Source organism: Hylobates moloch, unplaced genomic scaffold, assembly GCF_009828535.3.
Source record: "Hylobates moloch isolate HMO894 unplaced genomic scaffold, HMol_V3 SCAFFOLD_9, whole genome shotgun sequence".
In the NCBI taxonomy this organism is placed as follows: domain Eukaryota; kingdom Metazoa; phylum Chordata; class Mammalia; order Primates; family Hylobatidae; genus Hylobates; species Hylobates moloch.
The window spans coordinates 15277459-15300903 of NW_026652284.1; the positions used below are offsets into that span (position 1 = coordinate 15277459).

At 49.1% G+C, this 23445-nt stretch overlaps 2 protein-coding genes across 4 annotated transcripts in view; one reads left to right on the plus strand and one right to left on the minus strand.

The window, feature by feature from the left end:
- Positions 1–13968, plus strand: part of SZRD1 (SUZ RNA binding domain containing 1) — a 33520-nt gene extending 19552 nt beyond the window's left edge. The window contains exons 2-4 of one of the 3 annotated variants that reach the window (XM_032759054.2): positions 6899–6948; positions 8747–9001; positions 10848–13968. In XM_032759054.2, coding sequence (XP_032614945.1) covers positions 6899–6948; positions 8747–9001; positions 10848–10950 — 408 coding nt within the window. In that variant the 3' untranslated portion in view covers positions 10951–13968. The remainder of the gene's footprint in view (positions 1–6898; positions 6949–8746; positions 9002–10847) is intronic. The other 2 variants (XM_032759055.2, XM_032759056.2) reach the window with 2 other exon arrangements.
- Positions 13969–14412: 444 nt separating this feature from the next.
- SPATA21 (spermatogenesis associated 21) overlaps positions 14413–23445 on the minus strand; it is a 40490-nt gene continuing 31457 nt past the window's right edge. The window contains 3 exon segments of the mRNA XM_032759045.2: positions 14413–14646; positions 15158–15335; positions 16540–16715. Coding sequence (XP_032614936.1) covers positions 14589–14646; positions 15158–15335; positions 16540–16715 — 412 coding nt within the window. The 3' untranslated portion in view covers positions 14413–14588.

Below are 23445 nucleotides of genomic sequence, written 5' to 3' on the forward strand. Positions count from 1 at the left end.
GAGGAACATTGGAAATGTCATCTTCTGAAAGGAAAACTAACAAGAGAAAGGCAAATCATTTGGGAAAAGTTACTTAAATGGTAACCTTGTTGCCAATAAAAGAGTATTTTCTAATTCAAAGTCCAAAGCAAGGGTCCCTCTTAGATCTCTGTTCTTTTTTTTTTTTTTTGACGGAGTCTCGCTCTGTCACCCAGGCTGGAGAGCAGTGGCGCGATCTCGGCTCACTGCAAGCTCCGCCTCCCGGGTTCACGCCATTCTCCTGCCTTAGCCTCTCCAAGTAGCTGGGACTACAGGCGCCCGCCACCACGCCCGGCTAATTTTTTGTATTTTTAGTAGAGACGGGGTTTCACCGTGGTCTCGATCTCCTGACCTCGTGATCCGCCCGCCTCGGCCTCCCAAAGTGCTGGGATTACAAGCGTGAGCCACCGCGCCCGGCCAGATCTCTGTTCAATACAAGATTGCTCTATTTCTTGGGAGTCGTGTTGGTGACACTGGAGACCAGAGGATTCCAGTTCTCAGAGAGAGGGATGCTGTGATGGAGTAGGACAGTACAGTTTTTTGGCTTGTATACTGAGGCACAGAGTGGGGAGGCCTGCTGGCCTTGGGGAGTGGGTAGCAGCAGATCAGGCACCAGAAAGGGTGAGACACCCCCTCTGACCCTTGTAGTATAACAGGTGTGAGTTTGTTCACTTTGTGAGCTCGGCTAGTTCTAATCAGTCCCCCAGGGCATCATCACCCCAGCTGTTTTGTAAACATTCGTACCTGAGAAAGTATAACTGTAATAGTGCTTATTTTTTATTTTATTTTATTTTTTTTGAGACGGAGTCTCGCTCTGTCACCCAGGCTGGAGTGCAGTGGCGCAATCTCGGCTCACTGCAAGCTCTGCCTCTCAGGTTCACGCCATTCTCCTGCCTCAGCCTCTCCGAGTAGCTGGGACTACAGGCGCCTGCCACCACGCCCGGCTAATTTTTTGTATTTTTAGTAGAGACGGGGTTTCACCGTGGTCTCAATCTCCTGACATCGTGATCCGCCCGCCTCGGCCTCCCAAAGTGCTGGGATTACAAGCGCGAGCCACCGCGCCCGGCCTGTAGTGGTGCTTATATACTTGCTGTGCTTTACACTAAGACCCAGAATAGCCTATTTCTTTTTCTCCTCTGCCTTTCTTCCTCTCCCCTTCTCACCTTTCTTTTTTCCTTTGTCATCGACCTCTTAACGTTACAAGAGTAAACCTGCCACTGTAATCTGCCTCACCTTGCAAATACATCCCTATCTTTTGTCTCCTTTGTTCTTTTTGTAGCTTGTGACAGTAACAGACTGGGTTGTTTGAGGTGACCCCTTCTCTGCTCTCCTCCTTGGGAATGATCTTATCCCCATTGTACTCCTAGGTCCCATACCCCAACTTTTCAGCCAGAGGCTCACACAAGCACATTCATAGCAAGGTTAAGGGCATCAGCAGCCAGTGAAGCTGAGCTTCTTCCTCTGGTGAGTTAAAATTGCAAATATTGACATCTGATCCCATTCACCTTGTGGTTGTGGCTTCTCCTTTACCTCCCATAAAGGACCAGCCCTGTCGAGAACCACCTTCCTCCCCACTGTGCTTCTTCATGATTTCCTGCCTCCACTCTTTCCTTCTGGCTTTTCTTGTTCTCTGAGACTGAGAAGCTTGTGTCCCATTTCTGTAGATGTGTAGCCCCATAGGACAAGTGATATCAAGGTTTGGCAACAGTAGATGTTTTGCTTAGGATTTGGACCCAGAACACAGAATGTCACCTTCTGTGGGCTGCTTGCTGCTACTTGGCTGAAGAGCCTTTCCAGGAGCAGGAGCCATAGAAGATCAGACTTTTCTGGCCACCGCCCTGTGGTATACTTGTGCCTTAGCACTTGCCTTGTGCCCACTCACAGCAGTCACAGAGCTTATGGTTTTCTTTCACTAGCGATGGAAGTCAGGCCTCTAACACAGGAGCCTAGACCTTGGGCAGGACTCTGCATCCTTGTCAAAAGAGAGGGTTCCCTTAGGTAATACGATTCCTTATTTCAGGCCTGCATCTAGATGCTTCCCCACACAAGTTCGGAGGCCTGTTTAATTCCGTTGGGCTATTGCATCTCTGGGGGAGATGCGCATTTTCCTTGTAATACACCCTGTAGGAAAGTTTTGACTTGGTCCACCTTTTCAGAGCGTGAGTCTGAGAGCAGATTGATTGCAAGGCCTTGTCTGAGAAGAGAATGGACTGACTCATGATATCTGGACGGACTCCAGAGGGAGATGCGATGCCCTCTCCAGCTGCTGGCAGAGCACTCCCTCTCCTGCTTGGGTGCCTTTGAGCATGCTGGCATCCAGCTGGCCATCTAAAGATGACCGGGTTCCACTTTCCACCAAAGCTGCTTGGGTTTCCATCTCATTCTGTAATCTTATGGAAGAATCCCTCTCCAGCTCTGATAAAGCTCTTCTGCCTTTCACAGTGGAGTTGGATGAGAGTTGTAGTTCCTGGCATGCCAAGGAGCAGTGTGGAATTGGGGGAGATGACCACTATCTAATGGTTTATACCGGCATTTCCAGGGGATTTGAGCAATTGTCGGGGGAGGGTGGTATGTCAGCATAGTGGCCTCAAAAGGCGAATTCTAGGGCTGTATCTGTGGTTTACTACCTTGTGACCTTGGGTAAGTTCCCTAACCCTCATCTGACAGAAGGATAAAAGCTACTTTGTCTGCCAAACAGGGCTGGTGTGAGCAGAAAATGAATGGGGAAGAATGTTGACAGCCATAATACATTATATTGATATAAGGTATTATTTTAAAAGCCATTAGTATTATATTACATGCCAAGTATGTTAGTCATGTTCTAGTTTGGGGACAGAGGCACATTTACTCAGACATGGCCTACGATGTCCTCTTGAAGGGCTTTTTTTCCACCCAGGCTCCTTGGGCTGGAACTGGGCAGATGGTCCATTTTCCTTCAACCCTGGAAGAAGAAGGAAGCAGTTTGCTTTCCTCAGAGGAGACCTGGATGGGACTTCTCAAATTCACTCTAATGTGTGAGGCCCATTTCTCTCTCTTCCTTATTTGGCTCTCGCAGTGATATGAAAGTGAAAGTTCACATAGTGAAGTTGGAAAATTCAGTGCATTGCCATAAAAATACTGATTTGGTTTCTTCTGAGCTAGGTCTGGCCCTGTCTGCCAAGGCTTGTTGGCCGTCATTAGGCAGGGCAAGTGCTCTTTGGTGCCCTGCAGCCGCTTCACTTACCCAGGTATGCCCCCTGTGAGTGGAGTTTGGCTGCTTGCCTGGTCTGTGAAGGCATTTGGTCTCAACCCTCAAAGGCATCCAAATTCTACAGCTGTCAAGGTTCTGTTTATGATGGAGAAACTCGAATAGGCAGTCTTGTATTTAGAGTGGAGTGAAATGATACGGTATGAAACTTTAAAACAAGAAGTTATTTGTGAGAAGCCCTTAAAAGGTAATAAATAGGCAATAGACTAATATGAGATGTAGTACTTACCCAGGTAATAACACTGGTGTTAATAGAATTAATATAATTCCATCAGTACAGTCATTTTCAGGACAGAGTATGCAGTGGACATAGATTCCGTGTGAGTGTCTGTGTTTGTCACTTCACAGAGAACATCCAGGTCGTTCTGTTATTATTTGTGTACCTTTTCCATTCAGTCATTCAGCATTCTTTGGCACCAACTATGTTCTAAGATGGAGTGAGAGGTTTCCATTTTAGTGCCTTTCTGGCCCCTCCAGAGACTTGATGGTGCCTCAGAATACAATAAGTTATAAATACATATATATATATATTTTTTTTTTTTTTTTTTTTTTGAGACAGAGTCTTGCTGTGTTGCCCAAGCAGGAGTGCAGTGGCGTAATCTCGGTTCACTGCAACCTCCATCTCCCAGATTCAAGAGATTCTCCTGCCTCAGCCTCCTGAGTAACTGGGATACCACGCCCAGCTAATTTTTGTATTTTTAATGGAGACAGGGTTTCACCTTGTTGACCAGGCTGGTCTCGAACTCCTGACCTCAAGTGATTCACCCACCTCGGCCTCCCAAAGTCAAAGTGTTAGGATTGTAGGTGTGAGCTACCATGCCCAGCCAAATATATTTTAAACACAAGTTAGTGCCAATCAGGATAGGTGTCAGTGTTAGACTGGATTTAAATCTAGCTTCATATGGTTAATCTAGTTCATATTGTTTACAAGAGATGCAAATAAGGACATGGAAAGGTGAGAAAAAATATGTTCTAGGAAATACTGACCAAAAGAAAGCTGGCCAACTTTATTAATATTAAACAATACATTATAAGGCACAAAAGATCACATCATAATGATACACTGTTTAACTTACTAGAAAGAACAAGTCTTTTTTTTTTTTTTTTTTTTTTTGAGACGGAGTCTTGCCCTGTCGCCCAGGCTGGAGTGTGGTGGCGTGATCTCAACTCACTGCAGCCTCCCTAGTAGCTGGGATTACATGTGCGTGCCACCACACCTGGATAATTGTTGAATTTTTAAATAGAAATGGGTTTTCACCCTGTTGACCAAACTGGTCTCAAACTCCTGACCCTAAGTGATCCGCCTGCCTCAGCCTCCCAAAGTGTTAGGATTACAGGCATAAGCCACGGTCACTGTGCCTGGCCAATAATTCTTAATTCTTTACCTGGTCAGTAGATCAAATGAGTCAGTAAGAATTTACAAGATTAGAACAATATAGCTAACCAGCTTGAACTGTACCCATCAACTGGAGAATAGTTATTTTCTTTTTTTTTTTTTTTTTTTTATTTTTTTTTTTTTTTTTTTTTTTTTTTTTGAGACAGAGTCTCGCTCTGTCGCCCAGGCTGGAGTGCAGTGGCGCGATCTCGACTCACTAGGCTCGACATCCCAGGTTCACGCCATCCTTCTGCCTCAGCCTCCTGAGTAGCTGGGACTACAGGCGCCCGCCACCATGCCCAGCTAATTTTTTGTATTTTTTTTTTTTTTTGGCAGGGGGTGGGGCAGAGTCTTGCTCTGTCGCCCAGGCTGGAGTCCAGTGGTGCGATCTCGGCTCACTGCAAGCTTCGCCTCCCGGGTTCACGCCATTCTCCTGGCTCAATTTTCCGAGTAGCTGGGACTACAGGCACCCGCCACAACGCCCGGTTAATTTTTTGTATTTTTAGTAGAGACAGGGTTTCATCGTGTTAGCCAGGATGGTCTCGATCTCCTGACCTTGTGATCCGCCCGCCTCGACCTCCCAAAGTGCTGGAATTACAGGCGTGAGCCACCGCGCCTGGCCGAGAATAGTTATTTTCAGAACATACAGAGCACTCATGAAAATGGCCTGCACGCTGAGCCATGGGGCAGATCTCACCAAATTTCAAAGCCTCCTCACTACAGCTGTGGTTCTTCACATTTTGCAAGTGATGGACTCCTTTGAAAATCCCATTCTAATAAGTTAAGATTGCCCAAACTCAGCACTGTTGACTTTTGGGGTTAAATAGTTCTTTGTGTAGGGCTGTCCTATACACTGTAGGACATTTAGCATCTCCCCTGATAGTGGCAACCAAAAATGGCTTGACATTGCCCAGTGTCCCCTGAGGGACAGAGTCTTATCTGGTTGAGAACCACCGTTAGAGATCTCGTCTCTAGAAAAACAGAGAATTTTGCATACAGTTTCTTCCGTCTCCATTAGAGCTAGTTGATCTTGTCCTCACTGAGGATGGCTGAGGGAGTGGGACTTTTTCTAAGAAAGGCCGTAGGGCAGCCAAGCAGCCTGGGGGTTTGGTCTTTGTTCCGTGCACGGCCTCTCCCCACACCCCTGTCCTGGATATAGATGCGCACACGTGTGTGTGGAGGTGTCACAGGCATGCTGGTGCTGATGGGCTGAGGGCTCAGACTGCCATGAGCCCAATGTCCCGCTCAGGGCTTGAAGAGATGAGGCCAGGGCATGTTGGAAGGCAGTCCTGTCTGCTCCTCCTTCTCAGCCTCTTTCTTCTCTCCGCTTTTCTCTAAAATGGTGGCGTTGTTTTAATCAAGACCTGTCAGGCTCTGGTTCTGAGAGATATCCTTGCTGCACTCTCAGGTGTCCTGTCTCTTCCTTAGGTTCCCCATGTTCACTTGTAGACCATGGACCTCCAAGGCCACAAACATAAGGCATAGGTTTTACTCTAAGCCTTTCGATAGGTGCCAGTCACAGAGAGTTCAAGTGCATAACAGTAAAAAATAGATTATTAAAATATTAGATAGATGTGACCATAAAGGAATGTAAAAGGGAGAGTTTATTCTGAGGACCAGGTGATGCACCATGCTGGTGGGATCAGAGGAGACTTTACAAAGGAGAGGTAGACATCCAGGCTGGGTTGTGCAGGATCAATAGGAGTTTGCAAGGGGAGAGGACATTGCAGGCAGGTGGAACAGCATGCTGGGTTCTTGGGGCTAGTGATAGCAAAACAGACAGAAGGTAAAAGAAGGTATGGGTGAGGCATGCTCAGAAGCTTTGACTAGGTCTGCAAGCAGTTGAAGGGTTTAAAGTAGGGAAGTGACATGATCAGATTTATGTTTAGTTTTTTTTTTTCCAACTCTTTATTTCATAAACTAGAGTTAGTGTTCCTAAATTTAGGTTTAGAAGTTGATATGAGTGGCTCTGTGAAAGACAGATTACAGGTCAGAAAACTATTTGGAGGCTATGCAAATAACCCAGCTGAACAATGAGGTTTAGAACTGTCATGGCAGCCATGGGGCTAGAAGGGAGATGGACCTGCAGAGGGTATCAGGTCCCCAAACCCCAAAATCTAGTCCACTTTGTTATGTTGAAGGACACAGTCATGTCCCTGGCTAGAGAAAGGACACTGCCCTTAGCTCCAAAAATAAAGACTAAGTTTTTATTTGAGAGAGATTTTTTTCCTCTTTTTATATACATTTTTTTCCTCTAGGAAATAGACAGACGGTTGGAAAAAAAACTGAAGATCACACAAAAAGAGAGGTAAGGCTGCTGTCTGGTCTGAGGGCTCATGCTCTCTGTGGTTTGAAAGCCGGGCAGTCAGTGGTATTCTCCAGCTGGCCATTAGGATTAGCAGGTCCTAGCAGGTCAGGCTCTGGGGCAGCAAACCCTTCCCTCCAAGTTGGAGACCAGGACGTGGTGGCTTGAGGCTTTAGGGTTGAGGCTGGGGTGTTGCACCTGCCTCCGACCTTCGTGGGCTCCCTGTGTGAGGTCATCTGATGCGATGTGAGGAAGTGACAAGTTGGAAGACTTGAGTTTTAGGCTTGGCAGTGCCCCAGTTGCTCTGAGGTCTGGGGCAAGTCTTTTCCCTGCTCTGGACATCAGTTTCTTTCTCTGTGGCATGAGGAGTGTGGGCAGATGATTTCTCTGGGTCCCCAGTGACTTGGTGGTTTAGGGTATTTTGAGGGTACCCTGGAAGAAAACATTCTAGGAAATTCTTGAAAAAACCTTTAAAAATAGCTTTGTTCTCCACCTAGACGACAGAGGAGGGTGTTTCCAGAGTAGGTGAAAGTTGACTTCGGCTTTCTGCTTTTGGGCTTAGGGACCCTGTTGGTTTTCCATAGGTACAAGAGACAGGAAGGAGGATAGGACCTCTCTGGATTTGCTTACTGGGCTGCACAGTCATTCCCCAGGAAACTGGGGTACTCTGCCCGCCCGCTAGTTTTCCTGGCTCCCTGCCTCTTTGATCAGATTGCTAGCTCCTTGTCTGTCTGCTCATCTCAGCAACCACACTAACCCTGGGTTACAATCCGTGTTCCATACCATTTGTGTCCTACCCGAGACTAGTTTCCATTCACCCTGGCTCAGTTCCTCCAATCCCGACTCCTCCTGACAGCCAAGGCTCTGAAAGCAGGCCTGTTTGGTTCTGAAGAGAAGCTGGTTGACTGCTCTGGGGAGGGTCCTGGTGGCTGTTGTCGGGTGGTCATTCCTGCCTGGGTTCCTGTCTCCTCCTGTGGCTTTTGTTTCCTTCCCTTCCTGTGTTGTTGTGCCTCTTTGTTTTTTGTCATTCCACCTCTCCTTTTGGACACATCGCCTTGATGTACGTGTCCACCAGCCTTGGACAATGCTTCTCTTTTGAGCATTGCCAAGCACTGTTTCTAGGAGCATCCTTCACTCCAGCCCCGCCGCTGTCCAAAAGACCAGGGAGCCCTGACAAGGGAGGTTTCTCTGTTCAGAAGCTTTTTGAAGAGGATTCAGTTGTCTGATGTGGCTTGTCTCTGGGAGGCACAGTCACTCTCACCAGAAGGTGGCTTGGTAAATCTTGATGCCAGTCAGGGATGGTGTAGTGGGCTCCTTTGTAGTGTTTGGTTTGAGCATGTGTTGGAAGATTTGGCTGAGAGTGAACACTGCTGACCCCCAAGTTCAAAGGCTCCCACCCTACCAGCCAGTCCTACTCTAATCTGTGTAGGGAAGCTGGGATCTTAACTGACATCATTCGATTCTGGACATAAACTGTTTTGCTGCAGGGCCAAATGGTGGTTGATGTGGCTGTGGTGAACACGGGGATAAAAGTGCCAGAATGGGGTGGTGTTCCAGCCCCCGTGACCAGGGGTTAGGGCTGAGGAGCAGTTCCTGTGGCCTGCCAGAGCTGGTCGCAAGCTTGCTTTTTTGGGACACCCTTCTTGAGGAGTGGAAATTTTGCTGTCTGGTCAGAGGCCAGAGAATCATGGGTAGAATTAGTAGGGCGGGAGAGGAAAGTGATGAGAGGTGGGTGTGGGAAATGGACAGGGCCTCCTTAGTCAGGAGCATGATTTGTGAAGCTGTGTTTGCTCTTTGTCAGCAGGAAATCCAAATCTCCTCCCAAAGTGCCCATTGTGATTCAGGACGATAGCCTTCCCGCGGGGCCCCCTCCACAGATCCGCATCCTCAAGAGGCCCACCAGCAACGGTGTGGTCAGCAGCCCCAACTCCACCAGCAGGCCCACCCTTCCGGTCAAGTCCCTAGCACAGCGAGAGGCCGAGTACGCCGAGGCCCGGAAGCGGATCCTGGGCAGCGCCAGCCCCGAGGAGGAGCAGGAGAAACCCATCCTTGACAGGTGAGTGTGACTGGCAGGGCCGGCCAGTGATGGCTGTCCCAGTCCATCCGGGAGGAGGAGAGCATTCTGGCTGCGTGTAGAGTAGTGAGAAGCAAGCAGAGTCAGGGTGGGAACCATGCAGCTCCAGCTGCCGACCCAGCCTGCTGGCGCTAGTTCACTGTGCCGCAGTTGCTGGAGAGGGCTCTGAAAGCCTTGCAAGGGCCGGGCACGGTGGCTTACGCTTGTAATCCCAGCACTTTGGGAGGCCAAGGCGGGCGGATCACGAGGTCAGGAGATCGAGACCATGGTGAAACCCAGTCTCTACTAAAAATACAAAAAGTTAGCCGGGCGTGGTGGCAGGTGCCTGTAGTCCCAGCTACTCGGAGAGGCTGAGGCAGGAGAATGGCGTGAACCCAGGAGGCGGAGCTTGCAGTGAGCCGAGATCGCGCCACTGCACTCCAGCCTGGGTGACAGAGCGAGACTCCGTCTCCAAAAGAAAAAAAAGAAAGCCTTGCAGGAAGGAGGTGGCAGTTTGCCGGCATGCTGCCTCTGTGGTTGGTAGTCACCAGGGGGCACTGTTGCATAGAGAGTAAAGGCATGGATGAGCTTGTGTCAAAATCGGCCTCTTACCTCTTCTTAATTTAGAACGACTTGACCTCTCTGGGCCTTAGTTTTCTCATCTGAAAAAATGGGATAATAACAGTACCAGCCTTATCAAAGTGTTGTGCAATTCAGTGAGTAAATGAGCATAGGATGTGGTGAACCTGGGCTGGCAGAGTGGAAAGTGCCCAGCTAAGTGCTTTGATGATATTTTCTGGGTCTCCAGTATGCCCACTGTGATGTTTTTGTGAATTTTCTAAATTCCTTTTTACTCTTTTTTTCTCTGCAGTATTAGAGGTTGCATCATATAAGTTTATCACTTCCTAATCAAACAGTATCCACTAAGATGGCCTACTAACTTTGAGGGGCCGCTATGGTTTGGTATTCTGGGACTTGAAGAAAAAATCTGCGTACCTTCTTTCTAGCTCTTCATAATTTTGAAGAGATACCTGTTCTCTTTGTTGTTTCTCCTCTAAGTCTTCACCTTTCCAGGGTGGAAAAATAGTAATATGAGTCAACCGTTAACCGCAGAGTTTGGAGAGGACTGGGAGGGAAGAACTGGGGGGCAGGGGATGTGTCCCTCTGCTGAGCTCTTGATTCCAGTTCTTTACTTTGGCCTAACACTCTGGAGATTCCAAATGGTTCTGCGGAGCATGTGCTGTCCATGGTCACTGCCTCTGGGCAGAGTGGGCCCTCAAGCACTCCCCCTGCCTACAAGTGAATGATGGCAGCTGAGCAGGGGGAAAGAATGCTGTAGCTGCTAGAGGTGAATGTGCACCACCGACCCTACCTGCTCACAGGGGCCTCTCAACTTGGAGGTGCCTGCGTCAGCTTCCCAAAGAGGCAGGCTTGTGAAGCCAGAGTGACTTGGGCCCCAGCTACAAGGACAGTTGATTTTAAGATGGGGGACATCTAGGCCAGGTGCAGTAATCCCAGCACTTTGAGAGGCCGAGGTGGGCGGATCACTTGAGGTCAGGAGTTCAAGACGAGCCTGGCCGACATGATGAAACCCCATCTCTACTAAAATTACAAAAATTAGCTGGGTGTGGTGGTGTATGCCTGTAGTCCCAGCTACTCGGTAGGCTGAGGTAGGAGGATCACTTGAACTCAGGAGGTGGGGGTTGCAGTGAGGAGAGATCGCACCACTGCACTCCAATCTAGGTGACAGAATGAGACTCCGTCTCAAAAATAAATAAAAAATAAAGAAATGATGGAGGACATCTATTATATCCTTCTTCAGGCCTTCCTCTGCTCTTCTCCCTTTTAGGCCAACCAGGATCTCCCAACCCGAAGACAGCAGGCAGCCCAATAATGTGATCAGACAGCCTTTGGGTCCTGATGGGTCACAAGGCTTCAAACAGCGCAGATAAATGCAGGCAAGAAAAGATGCTGCCGTTGCTGCCGTCACCGCCTCCTGGGTCGTCCGCCATGGGTTGCACTGCTGTGGCAGACAGTTGGACTTGAGCAGAGGGAACGACCTGACTTACTTGCACTGTGATCCCCCTTGCTCCGCCCACTGTGACCTTGAACCCCATGCACTGTGACCTTCCCCCTTCTCCCCCTTCCCACTGTGATTGGCACATCGACAAGGGCTGTCCCAAGTTAATGGAAAGGAAAAGGATGGGGGTTAGGGGAAGGTTGGGGGGACCCACCAAGGACTCAGAGAGTCAGACAGTGCCACTTGGCCACTTGGGGTAAAGCCAGTGCCAGCAATAACAGTTTATCATGCTCATTAATTTGGGATTTCAAAACACAAATGAAAACTCACACCCACCCACCCCCAAGTGCATGTCTCCATCACTTAAAAAGTAAGTTCCATTTGAAAATATCCTTTCTTTTTTTTTCTTCCTATTTTTGTTTGTTTATACAAATATCTGATTTGCAAGAAAAAGTGCATGGGAGGGGTTTTAGTGGTTTAATGAATTTTTAATTAAGAAAGGGTAGTTTGGTAGTCTACTTAAAAATGTTTCTGGGAAATTCACTAGAAACATTAACCAATAGGATTTTGGTGAGCTTAGCTTCTGTATTCCTACTGCCGCCCGGAAAAGGGGCAGGGCTCTGCAGCCGCCAGGACAGATGAGCACCCCATGCCTATACCTCCCTCCCCGAGCTAAGTCCCAGGGCATCTGGGCCTTGCCTGGAGACTGGGCTAGCTCTGTAGGCTCGGAGAGCCTGGGGAGGGTGCCAACCCCACCTCTAGTATTTTGGGAGATAGGGAAAGTGAACCGACTTCCCCTTCCCATACCCCTCAGGGTGGTTCCCTACCAGCCAGGCTTACTACTTCTAGAAGAGAGCAGAGTGCCAGGGAGTGAGACTGCATCCCTGGGCTTAGAAGTGAAGGAGAGACGACTTGTTTAGTATTTTGCCATCAGCACAAGGAAAAACCAGGAGAGAGTCTGCCTCCAGGACTCTGAGCCTTCTGCCTCGTATGTTCAGAAGGTGGATAGGTCTTCCCACTCCAGCATGGCTTGAACTCTTAGGGGTCTGCAGTGCTCCATCTCCATTGATGGCCCCAGCTCAGTAACTATACCTGGTACATTTCCTGTGTGCAATCAGTACCTTGAAGGCAGAACATTCTGAATAAAGTTGGAAAAAGAACAGCTTTGCTTTGCAAAGATTGATGACAGACTGGTTCCTTAGAGGCCTAGGCTACCCATCACCACTTTTTCCAGAGCGAGGGCCTGGAATAAAGGCAGTTTATCCTCTGTCCCTGGAGCCTGGGGTTTGCTTTGGCTCCTTGAGGTGGAAGAGACTAAGAGGGCAGCTGCCCAGGGCGGCTCTGTGTGTACCTGGCTCCTCTCAGGCTTCCTGATCCCTTCCGTTGCACTGCGCCTTATCCCTCAGCCAGCCAGACGACCTCCCTGCTCCTGACCAGCAGATACGTTTCGGAGTGGTTGGTGTGGTTTTTGTGATGAGGGCAGCACGTGGTGGCCAAGGTGGCAAGCTGAGTCTCACAGGCTCACTCCACCATTGGTTCCCTGTGGGAATGGTAGGCCAGGCCCAGCAAGCCATGCCCCACCACGTCCTCTCCTCCGGAGGAAGGGCCAGCTGCCAGCTGAGTCAGCAGCTAGTCCATAGCACAGCCTTATAACTATAAAGCCAGGCATTGCCCATGAGCAGAGCTGGAACCAGAGCTTCAGTCAGTAAGAGGGAGGATTACCTTCAGGAGAAGGCAAGGAAGAAAATTGGCTGCTATCTTTATAGTTCCACTGCCCTAACCAAGTGTCCACATTCTAAATGTATAGTGTCCATCCCTCATGTAATAGTGGTTTCCCACCCAAAGTGAGACTTTCCTTTTAATTGGAGAAGGGTATAGAGGTAGTCCAGGTGGGAAGGCCAGAAGTGCTGGTTGCCCAGCCATTGGGACCACCTGTTCTTGCCCCACTACCCTCTAGTGGGGGGCCAAAGTAAAGGCTGGCTGGTGGGTGTCTGTGGATTGAGGATGTGGGAGGGACTGGTCCTCACACCTCCCTCTGGCCAAAGATGGGCTTTGCCCGTTGTGTGCCTGTTACCACCCACCAGCAGTCATGACCTGGGCTTCCCAAATGGAGAGGTAGCAGGCAACGTTTTTAAAAAGAAAGAAAACAGGAAACTGTATTGTGTCGGGGGGAGACGGAAGGGAGATGAGGAAACGGTTTGGATTTTGTGTGTGGGAGGGTATTTTTTTGGGGGTAGTTGTCTATAACTTTCCTAAGTGCTTTTTTTCCTTTTCTTTTTTAAAGTAAGTTGCAGGCTTTGGCTTGGAAAACCCCAGGGGGATGGGGGCAGAAACCTGAGGCTGCTGCCCCTTTATCTGCCTTCACGGTACTGTCCCCTTCCCCCAGCTCCTCCCTGACCCCATGGGCCAGGCCTCAGACCTTCCAGCTAACCGCTTCCCATGAGCCACTACTCTGATGTCAGCCTATAACCAAAGGAGCTGGGGGGTCCAGGCCTGGTGACCAACCTTTCTCAGCCCACTCAATCAGGGTGCTCCCCACCTGCAGGCAGGAGGCAACACCCTATCTGCTACCATCAGCCCCTTCCAGAGCCCATCTGCCCCGCCCAGCCCTGCCCTGCCCTGCCCAGCCCAGCCATACCCTGCTCTGCCCCATCTGGGGGTGCCCTGCTCAGGGATGGGCTGGCAGGGCTGTACCCAGCCTCCCTGGTAAGCAGAGACTCAAGAAACCTCTGGGGTCCTGTTTTCTGGTCGTGTGATCCCAGGGGTGCACATGGGCCCCTTGGGTGTCTGAACAGAAGGGCATGGGAGGGAGGGCCGCACCCCTGCAGTCTTACTCTGCTGGTGTAGCAGGCAGCTGCCTACTCCCACCCCACCCTGCACCGCGGGCTCCTGAATCGGCAGATTAAGCATTTTATAAATTGTATTTTAAATACATGTTTTAAACTTGTCAGATCTTTGTCCTCATTTCAGTCCCTGTCCTCTACCTCTTGCTGTGGCCGCTTATTTAGCCCTGGGAGATTTCCCTCTGCCCAGTCCCAGGGAAAGACTGTCTTTGGTAAAATACGAGGCTGGGTGGTATGTGGGTTGAGGGGAGAGGACCCACCCCTCTTAGGGCTCCCAGAGAGTGAGAGCCCTGGGTCCTGGGCTCTGTCGGGGGAGCGTGGTAGAGGCCACTTCCTGTTCTTCCACAGGGCCTGTCTTAGAGCCAGTGGAGAGAGAACAGCTGCTTTTGTGGGGCTCCCAGTCCAGAGGGGGAAGCGCTCACCAGAGGAGAGGCCTAGCCCTGCGCTTTGAGAAGGTACAGAAGGTCAAGATTTTGCGTGCAGGGGCACCTGTAGCGGAAACCCCAACCCTGGGCAGGGCTTTGAGGTAGAACCCTGCACTCTGAGAGCTCAGTGGTGGCTGGGGTGACAACTTGAGGGCCTTCCTTGGCAAGAGGCACAGAGGCTGAAGTTACTGATGTTTATTAGCTTACCAGGCTACAAAAGCAAATCCCAGCAGCAGCTCCTGCTTGGTGGCCCATCTGTCTGCAGGCCTTGAGCAGCTGCCTAGAGTCAGGCCTCCAGAGGGTCAGTGGGTTTGAGCCGGCACAGACCTGAGCCACTTTCTGCTGTCAGAGTTGTGTTCCCTGGGGAGAGGAATGGGGCAGAAGGGTGGGAGACATTTGGCCCTTTCCCTATCTGCCAGTATATGAGCCATCTGTGCATGCCCAAGTGAGGAGAGGAGGCCTCCCCTCAGAAATGGTGGAGCCAGCAGTTGGGCTTAGGAGCCTGATCTCAAGTCCGGGGCTCCCTTCCCCAGCGGCCTGGAGGGGGCACTGCTGCAGGAGATGCTTCCCTCTGCCCAGGTGCACAGTCTGCTAGTCCTAATATGGAACCGTAGGGAACTTGTAGCACTCAGGTGCCACTGAGTCCTGGACACAGGAAAGCAGAAGCACTCGCTTCAGTGGAACAATCTGCCAGGTACACAGGCCCTCAACAGAAGTTTGTCTTCTTCGCCTTTCACCCTTTCTCCTCCCTGGAGCAAGCAGCCTCAGGTATGATCTCTTAGAAAGATGGATTCCCAGGCATTAGGCCAGGGGCCTCTTAAGGGAAGGATCTGGAAGGGCCTGGGCTGAGGCCCTTTCTCTGGGCACCCACCTGTTTCCTTGAGATCCTGACTGGAAGAAGGGGCTACGGATGTCAGGATCCAGGCCAGGGGGTGTGCACTGGTCTGGCGCATAGTGGTTGCTCGGCTTCCTACGGACCATCTTCTTGTCCAGCCACGGGCAGAGCGGGATGCAGGGCACCTGGGCATAGGGGCTCTGCAGGTTGGGAGCTGGTGAAGAAGAAGGCAGAAGGGGGAATGCTTCAGAGCATGCCCAGCCTTGGGAAGCAGGCAGATTCAAGTGAAATCCTGGCTTTGCTGCATAATGAGCTGAGTGGTTTGGGGCAAGTCACTTAACCTCTCTAAGCTTCTGAGCTGGAGGTGATAGTGGTACCCACCTCATAAAAGTTGATGATGAGGATTAAAGGAGAAATATATCTGAAGCACTCAGCTCAGTGCTGCACACAGAATCAGAGCTGGTAACAGCTTAACAAGGAGCAGAGGTCTTTGTGATGGGTGCTGGCAAAGTCCAGTAGGCATACTCTAGAAAGACTGCAAAGCTCCTATCCTGTTACTTGGCACACAGTAGGAGTCTAATAAATGGTACCTGGGGGAAGGGAGGCAGGCTTGCCCAGTGGAAAGAGCGTAGGTTTTGGGGTCAGACCTGGATATAAACTCCCCTTTCCAAAAAACTAGCTAGGGGCATTGGGCAAATTGCTTAATTTTATCAGTTTCATTTTTCTTTTTTTTTTTTTTTTGAGATAGAGTTTTGCTCTTGTCACCCAGGCTGGAGTGCAATGGCGTGATCTTGGCTCACTGCAACCTCCATCTCCCGGGTTCAAGCGATTCTCCAGCCTCAGCCTCTGGAGTAACTGGGATTACGGGCGCTCACCACCACGCCCGGCTAATTTTTTTAGAGATAGGATTTCACCATGTTGGCCAGGATGGTCTCGAACTTCTGACCTCAGGTGATCCGCCCACCTCGGCCTTCCAAAGTACTGAGATTACAGGCATGAGCCACCATGTCCGGGTCAGTTTCATTTTTCTAATCTGTAAAATGGGGTAAATACATGATGATGAGTATTAAATTCTAGAGCATCTGTAAAGGGCCTAGCACAGTGGGCACTCAATAAACAGTGAGCTGGGATTGCTAATCTCTACAGCTGTTCTTTCTCAGTCCTAGCTCATGGGACCAACCTGTGCTCAGGATAAGGCAGGAGGGGAGGAGTCCAATGCAGGAGGCCATTGTCATAGGCCTGGATGGAAAATAGTGATTATCAGCCTGTTTTCTGATATACACAGTTAAGCCCAAAGTGGGAAACTGGCCTCTCAGCTCCCTTGGCCTGGCTGCCTGAGGGCCCAAGGAAAGGAGACCAGATGGGTAAGAGAGCAAAGCCCCAACCCTAGCCCATCCCACCCTGCCCAGGGCCCTCACCAGAGTTCTGCTGCTTCAGTCGGCTCAGGATACTGAGGACCTTTCATTCTGGGACTTCTGAGCTCTCTTCTTGCTGGGGGTTGTAGGGAAGCTTCTTCTGCAACTGCAGCCGGCCTGTGGTCACTTCCATCTCTTGGGCCTTGCAGGTGCCTTCCTTCAGCTTTTTCTGGTAGTAGCTGGGGAGGCAGTGCCCACCCGTTTCAGCCTGGCAGTGTTTAATTCACCCTTCTCCTCCTCAGCCCCTATCTCTCTGGCCAGCTCTGGAGCAGGAACACAAGCCTAGGAGTCAGGAAACCTGGATTCTAGTCCCAGCTCAGCCCTTACCTTTCTGTGACCATGAGCAAGTCACTGCCCTGCTCTGGGCCTCAGTCGCCCTGTGTAAAATGGAGGGAAGGGTTTCTCTACCCTGTCAATGCAAGTGACTTGACTTCTCTGAGCTTCAAGTTTCCGTTGGGTAAAACAGATCAGACAGTTCACATGCCGTAGGATTAAATAACAAGGATGAATTAACAAGGCCCATCAAGCACGTAGCATGGTGTCTGGCACATGGAAAATGCTTTGTACATGTTACCTATTATCTTGGGGAGGGGCGTGGTGGGGAGACAGAGTCTCACTCCATTGCCCAGGCAGGAGTGCAGTGGCGTGAACATGGCCTCACTACAGCCTCAAACTCCTGGGCTCAACTGATACTCCTGCCCTAGCCTCTCAAGTAGTCGGGACCATAGGCACCAACCACCACACTCAGCTGATTTTTTTATTTTGTATAGAGACGTGGTCTCACTGTGTTGCCCAGGCCAGTCACAAACTCCTTGCCTCAAGCAGTCCTTACACCTTGGCCTCCCAAAGTGTTGGGATTACAGGCATGAGCCACTGCATTACCTATGATTACCTGTGATTTTATCACTGATACATTTACTTAGATGTGCAAGTACTTATCTGTGCAATTAACTCCTGCTCATCTTCCAGATTTCAAGTTAAGGACTCTGCTCCAGAAAGTCTTCTCTGTCCTATCCCCACCCCTACCCTGCAGAGTAGCTAGGGTCCTGCTGGAGGCCCCCTGCAACCTGTAGTTACCCAATTATAGCCCGCAACCCACTTGATTTTCTTAACTCACTGCTTGCCTTTTCCCCCACTAGACTGCAACATCATTCATTCAGTAAGTATTCACTGAATGTTCGCTGTGTCCTGGCCACTCTTCTAAGTGATTGGAAAAGAGTGGTGAAAGAGACATCCACACAGGGTCCCTGTATCATAGCCTCAGCCCCACCTCTTACTCCAGCCATCTACTAACACCATGGGCCAAGGGTGCCACAGTGGCCACTTTCACACAGGCTTCAACTAGCTTTGCACAGGGACAACCCTACGGGTCTCACCTCAGGCCTGAGCCTCTTGCTTCCTGCCCCAGGGATTCTCTGACACACGTGCAACCCAAAAGTGCAGGGGAGTTAAGAACCTGTGGGGCACCCTTGCCAAAGATGTTAGTAGATGAGCTAGCTATACAGGCTTTTCCTTTTCTTCTCCTGGCAGTTCTAAGCTGCCATTCTTTTTTTTTTTTTTTTTTTTTTTTTGAGACAGAGTTTCGCTCTTGTTGCCCAGGCTGGAGTGCAGTGGTGCAATCTCGGCTCACAGCAACCTCCGCCTCCCAGGTTCAGGTGATTCTCCTGCCTCAGCCTCCCGAGTAGCTGGAATTACAGGCATCCGCCACCACACCCGGCTAATTTTTGTATTTTTAGTAGAGATGGGGTTTCATCAGGTTGGCCAGGCTGGTTTTTTCTTTTGAGACGGAGTCTCGCCCTGTTGCCCAGGCTGGAGTGCAATGGCGAGATCTCAGCTCACTGCAACCTCTGCCTCCCAGGTTCAAGCGATTCGCCTGCCCCAGCCTCCTGAGTAGCAGGGATTACAAGTGCGCGCCACCACGCCCAGCTAATTTTTTTGTATCTTTAGTTTAGACGGGGTTTCACCATGTTGGCCAGGCTGGTCTCAAACTCCTGACCTTGTGATCCACCTGCCTTGGCCTCCCAAAGTGCTGGGATTACAGATGTGAGTCACCGCACCTGGCCCTGAGCTGCCATTCTTAGTCTCCTCAGAAGATCCTGGGAGGTGCTTGACTCAGTAACACATCCTTGAATTGGCTCCTCCTCCTTTGCGGCACCCGTTCCCTTACTCCTGCCTCCTGGGATCGTTTCCCACATCAACTATCTGGACACAGGCCTACTGGCAGAGTCAGACCATAAACAAATAAATAAAAATACAGGCCGGGCATGGTGGGGCTCATGCTTGTATTCCCAACACTTTGGGAGACCAAGGTGGGAGGATCACTTAAGCCCAAGAGTTTGAGACCAGCCTGGGCAACATAGTGAGACACCCCTGCAAGAAATTTTAAAACTAGCACGGCGACATGTGCCTGTAGTCCCAGCTACTCAAGAGGCTGACGCGAGAGGATTGCTTGAGCTGGGAGGTCAAGGCTGCAGCGAGCCATCATCACGCCACTGCACTGCGGCCTGGGCGATGACAGAGCAAGACCCTGTCTCAAGAAAAGTGCCATGTTAGGAGTGATGGGTGCCCTGAGGAAATGTAGAAGGGTAGGAGGTAGCGATAAGGGGCTATTTTGCTCAAAGTGATAAGCAAAGGTCTCAGAGGTGACATTTGAACAGGATAGGGGAGGAAACAAACTGAATGGGTATCTGGAGGAAGAGTTCAGGCAGAGGAGTGGCCTGTGAAAAGGCTGGGGGGTGCAGGAAAAGCTCGGGACAGCAAGGAGACTGGAGAGACTAGAGCCTGATGTGTGAGTGGTGGAGAGGAAGACATACAGGCAGTGAGATGGCAGGGCCACAGCATCTGGGGCTTTGTAGGCAGTGATGAGGGTTGGGCATGCTACTCAAGAGTGTTGGGAAGCCTTAGGGCTAAAGCTGATGGCTCTGCTAGGGCCTCTGCCTATCTTTGGGGCCTAGGATTTGCGGTTTTAATGGGCCTCATACACAGAAGATAGAAAACTAATTCCAGGGCCCTCACGTGGTGCGAGGTTGGCTCTAGATCCCTGTATAAAACTGAAACTCCCAAAAGGCAACACTCTGAGTGAAATAGATGGACTAGAAAATAACTTCACCCCTCAGGAGCCAACAGGACACAGCAGTGTGTGCAACTTTCTCAGTCACAATTTCAGAGGAAATTCCTTGCTCTCTGTTTCCTCTTTTCCCCTTCTTGTGGACTTGAATTCAGGTGTGTTGCTGATAAGTTGGTTTAGGATTGACTAGGGAATAATGGAACAATAAATTGGAAACAAACTCAGTGCCTCGGTAACTTTGTCTTCCTGCCTGCTTCCTCTAAACTGTCAGTGTGAGAGAGTAAACTCCTATCTTTTTGAACTACAGTATATTGGGGTCTATTCCTTAAGTAAGACACCAGCCTAAAATTCTATACCCAGCTAAACTGTCCAGTAAGTGTGAGGCTAGAATAAACACATTTGTAGACATAGATAATCTTAATATTACCTCCTATGCATCCTTTCACAGGAAGCTACTGGAGGACATGTTCTTCCAAAGTGAGAACATAAACCAAAAAAGAGAAAGATGTGATTACAGAAAGCGGGAGATCCTGGCCAGGCGCAGTGGCTCACACCTATAATCCCAGCACTTCAGGAGGCTGAAGCAGGAGGATCAACTGAGGTCAGGAGTTCGAGACCAGGCTGGCCAACATAGTGAAACCCCTGTCTCTACTAAAGATACAAAAATTACCTGGGCATGGTGGCACATGCCTGTAATCCCAGCTACTCGGAAGACTGAGACAGGAGAATCGCTTGAACCCAGGAGGCGGAGGTTGCAGTGAGCCGAGATGGCGCCACTGCACTCCAGCTTGGGCAACAAGAGCAAAATTTGGTCTCAAAAGAAAAAGAAAGCAGGAGATATAATGCAGGAGAGAGGTGAAGGAAAAGGAAGATGATAAAGAGAGATCCCACAATGGCAGTGCAAATGCCATAAACCACACCTGGTCAAATAAAATTTCTAAACATGAAAAATACAATACCTGGCCAGGTGCAGTGGCTCACTGTTTCTTTGAATGACTGTGAATTTTTTCCTGAAAACTGGACATTTGAATCTAATAATGTGGTAACTATGAATATAAGATTCTCTCCTTTCCTCAGAGTTTGCTGTTTTTTGTTATTGTTTATTTATTTATTTATTTATTTTTATTGTTGTTGATCTGTGCCAAAGATCATCCTAAGGTATAAACTTAAGGTCTTCTCAGGTCTTCTCAGCCTAGCACTTTGGGAGGCTGAGGCAGGAGGATTACTTGAGCCCAGTTCAAGACCAGCCTGGGCAACATGGCAAAACCCTGTATCTACAAAAAAAATACAAGAACAGGCCGGCGCAGTGGCTCACGCCTGTAATCCCAGCACTTTGGGAGGCCGAGGCAGGCGGATCACGAAGTCAGGAGTTCAAGAGCAGTCTGGCCAACGTAGTGAAACCCTACTAAAAATACACAAAAAATTAGCCGGGTATGGTGGTGTGCGCCTGTAATCCCAGCTACTCAGGAGGCTGAGGCAGGAGAATTGCATGAACCCGGGAGATGGAGGTTGCAGTGAGCCAAGATCGTGCCACTGCCCTCCAGCCTGGGCGACAGAACGAGACTCCCTCTCAAAAAAAAAAAAACAAGAAAAACAATACCCAAAATGAAAAATTCACTGGATGGATTTAAGATCAGATTAGGGGAAGATGGTGGAGTGGGAAGCACCAGGAATCTGCCTTCAAACCTACACAACAATTGCACTGGCAGAATCTGTCATATACTGTTTTGGAACTCTGGAGTCTTGCACCATCCAGGGGAAGGTTTGGATGGCGAATTGCAGTTAATTTTGGTCAAGTTAAGATTTTAGCACAGTATCAGCTATTTATCTTCCATTTCCAGCCCCTGGGAGGCAGATGTGCATGCATTCCAGGAGCAGCTTGGCTCGTCAGGGTAGGCAAAAAGGACCCTGTCCTCCAAAATACTGGGAATTGTGCTCTGATCACTAATGGCTGCTTCTGAAAACAAAGGTGCAAAGAGATGGGCTCTGCAAAGGTGCAAGGAGGGGCTGTTGCACCTCCCCACATTGTTGCAAGCCCTTGTCCCTGTGTTTTTTTGTTTGTTTTTGGTAAGCCATGCACCCTTCCAGATGAAGTGACTTCCAGGAAATTTAAAGGGCCAGTGCCCTTTTCCCCACTTCATTTTTCTCTTTTCACCCTTTTCGGAGGCAGACATTAAAGACTAAGACATTCAGAAGCAACTGCATATATGGGGGAAAGTTAGAAAGTAACCCCAGTTCCTAGGGAAAGGCACAGGCTCAGAAAAGACCTGAGAAGACCTTAAGTGTATACCTTAGACTGCTCTTTGGCACAGAGACAGCCTACAACAACAACAATAACAAAAATAAATAAGCAAACAATAACAACAGCAAACTGAGGAAGGGGGAGAATCTTATTTTCATAGTTACCACATTATTAGATTCAAATGTCCAGTTTTCAGCAAAAAATCATAGTCATTCAAAGGAACAGGAAAGCATGGCCATTTAAAGGAAAAAAATCAACAGAAACAGTCCCTGAAGAGTACCTGACAGCAGATCTAGACAAAATCTTTATAAAACAACTCTCTTAAAGATGCTCGGAGAACTAAAGGAAGACTTGGAGAAAAGAAAACAATGTATAAACAAGATGGAAATACAAAAGAGATAAAAAAAAAAAATCCAAACAAGAAACCAAAAAGATTGTGGAGTTGAAAAGTACAATAATTGAAATGAAAATTTTACTAGAGGGATTCAAGTTAGATTTGAGCAGGCAGAAGAATCTGTAAACCTGAATATGGGACAATGGAATAATCAAGTCTGAGGTAGAGAATGAAGAAATAATTGAAGAGGCCTGGCGCAGTGACTCACGCCTGTAATTCCAGCACTTTGGGAAGCTGAGGTGGGCGGATCACCTGAGGTCAGGAAATCAAGACCAGCCTGGCCAACATGGTGAAACCCCGTCTCTACTAAAAATAGAAAAATTAGCTGGGCATGGTGGTGGGTGCCTGTAATCCCAGCTCCTCTGGAGGCTGAGGCAGGAGAATCCCTTGAACCCGGAGGCGGAGGTTGCGGTGTGCCAAGATCGCGCCATTGCATTCCAGCCTGAGTGACACAGTGAGACTCTGTCTCAAAAAATAATAATAAATAATTGAAGAAAAGTGAACCCCAGAACTTTAGGAGGCTGAGGTGGGCAGATCGGTTGATGTCAGGAATTTGAGACCAGCCTGGTCAACATGGTGAAACCCCATCTCTACTAAAAATACAAAAATTAGCCAGGCGTGGTGGTGCGCCCTTGTATCCCAGCTACTCCAGAGGCTGAGGCAGGAGAATTACTTGAACCCGGGAGACAGAAGTTGCAGTGAGCCGAGATTGTGGCATTGCACACCAGCCTGGGCAACAAGAGCAAAACTCTGTCTCAAAAATAAATAAAATAAAATAAATAAAATAAAGCTGAGTGGGTGCCAAAGAAATAGAAAGAATGAATAAGATCAACTATTAGATAGCACAACAGGGTGACTATAGTCAACAATAATTTAATTGTATATTTAAAAGTAACTAAAAGAGGCCAGGCATGGTGGCTCACACCTGTAATCACAGCACTATGGGAGGCCAAGGCACGTGGATCACCTGAGGTCAGGAGTTCAAGACCAGCCTGGCCAACATGGAGAAACACTATCTCTACTAAAAATACAAAAATTAGCCAGGGATGGTGGTGGGTGCCTGTAATGCCAGCTACTTGGGAGACTGAAGCAAGATAATTGCTTGAACCTGGGAGGCAGAGCTTGCAGTGAGCTGAGATTGCATCATTGCACTCCAGCATGGGCGACAGAGCGAGACTGTCTCAAAAAAAAAAAAAAAAAAAAAAT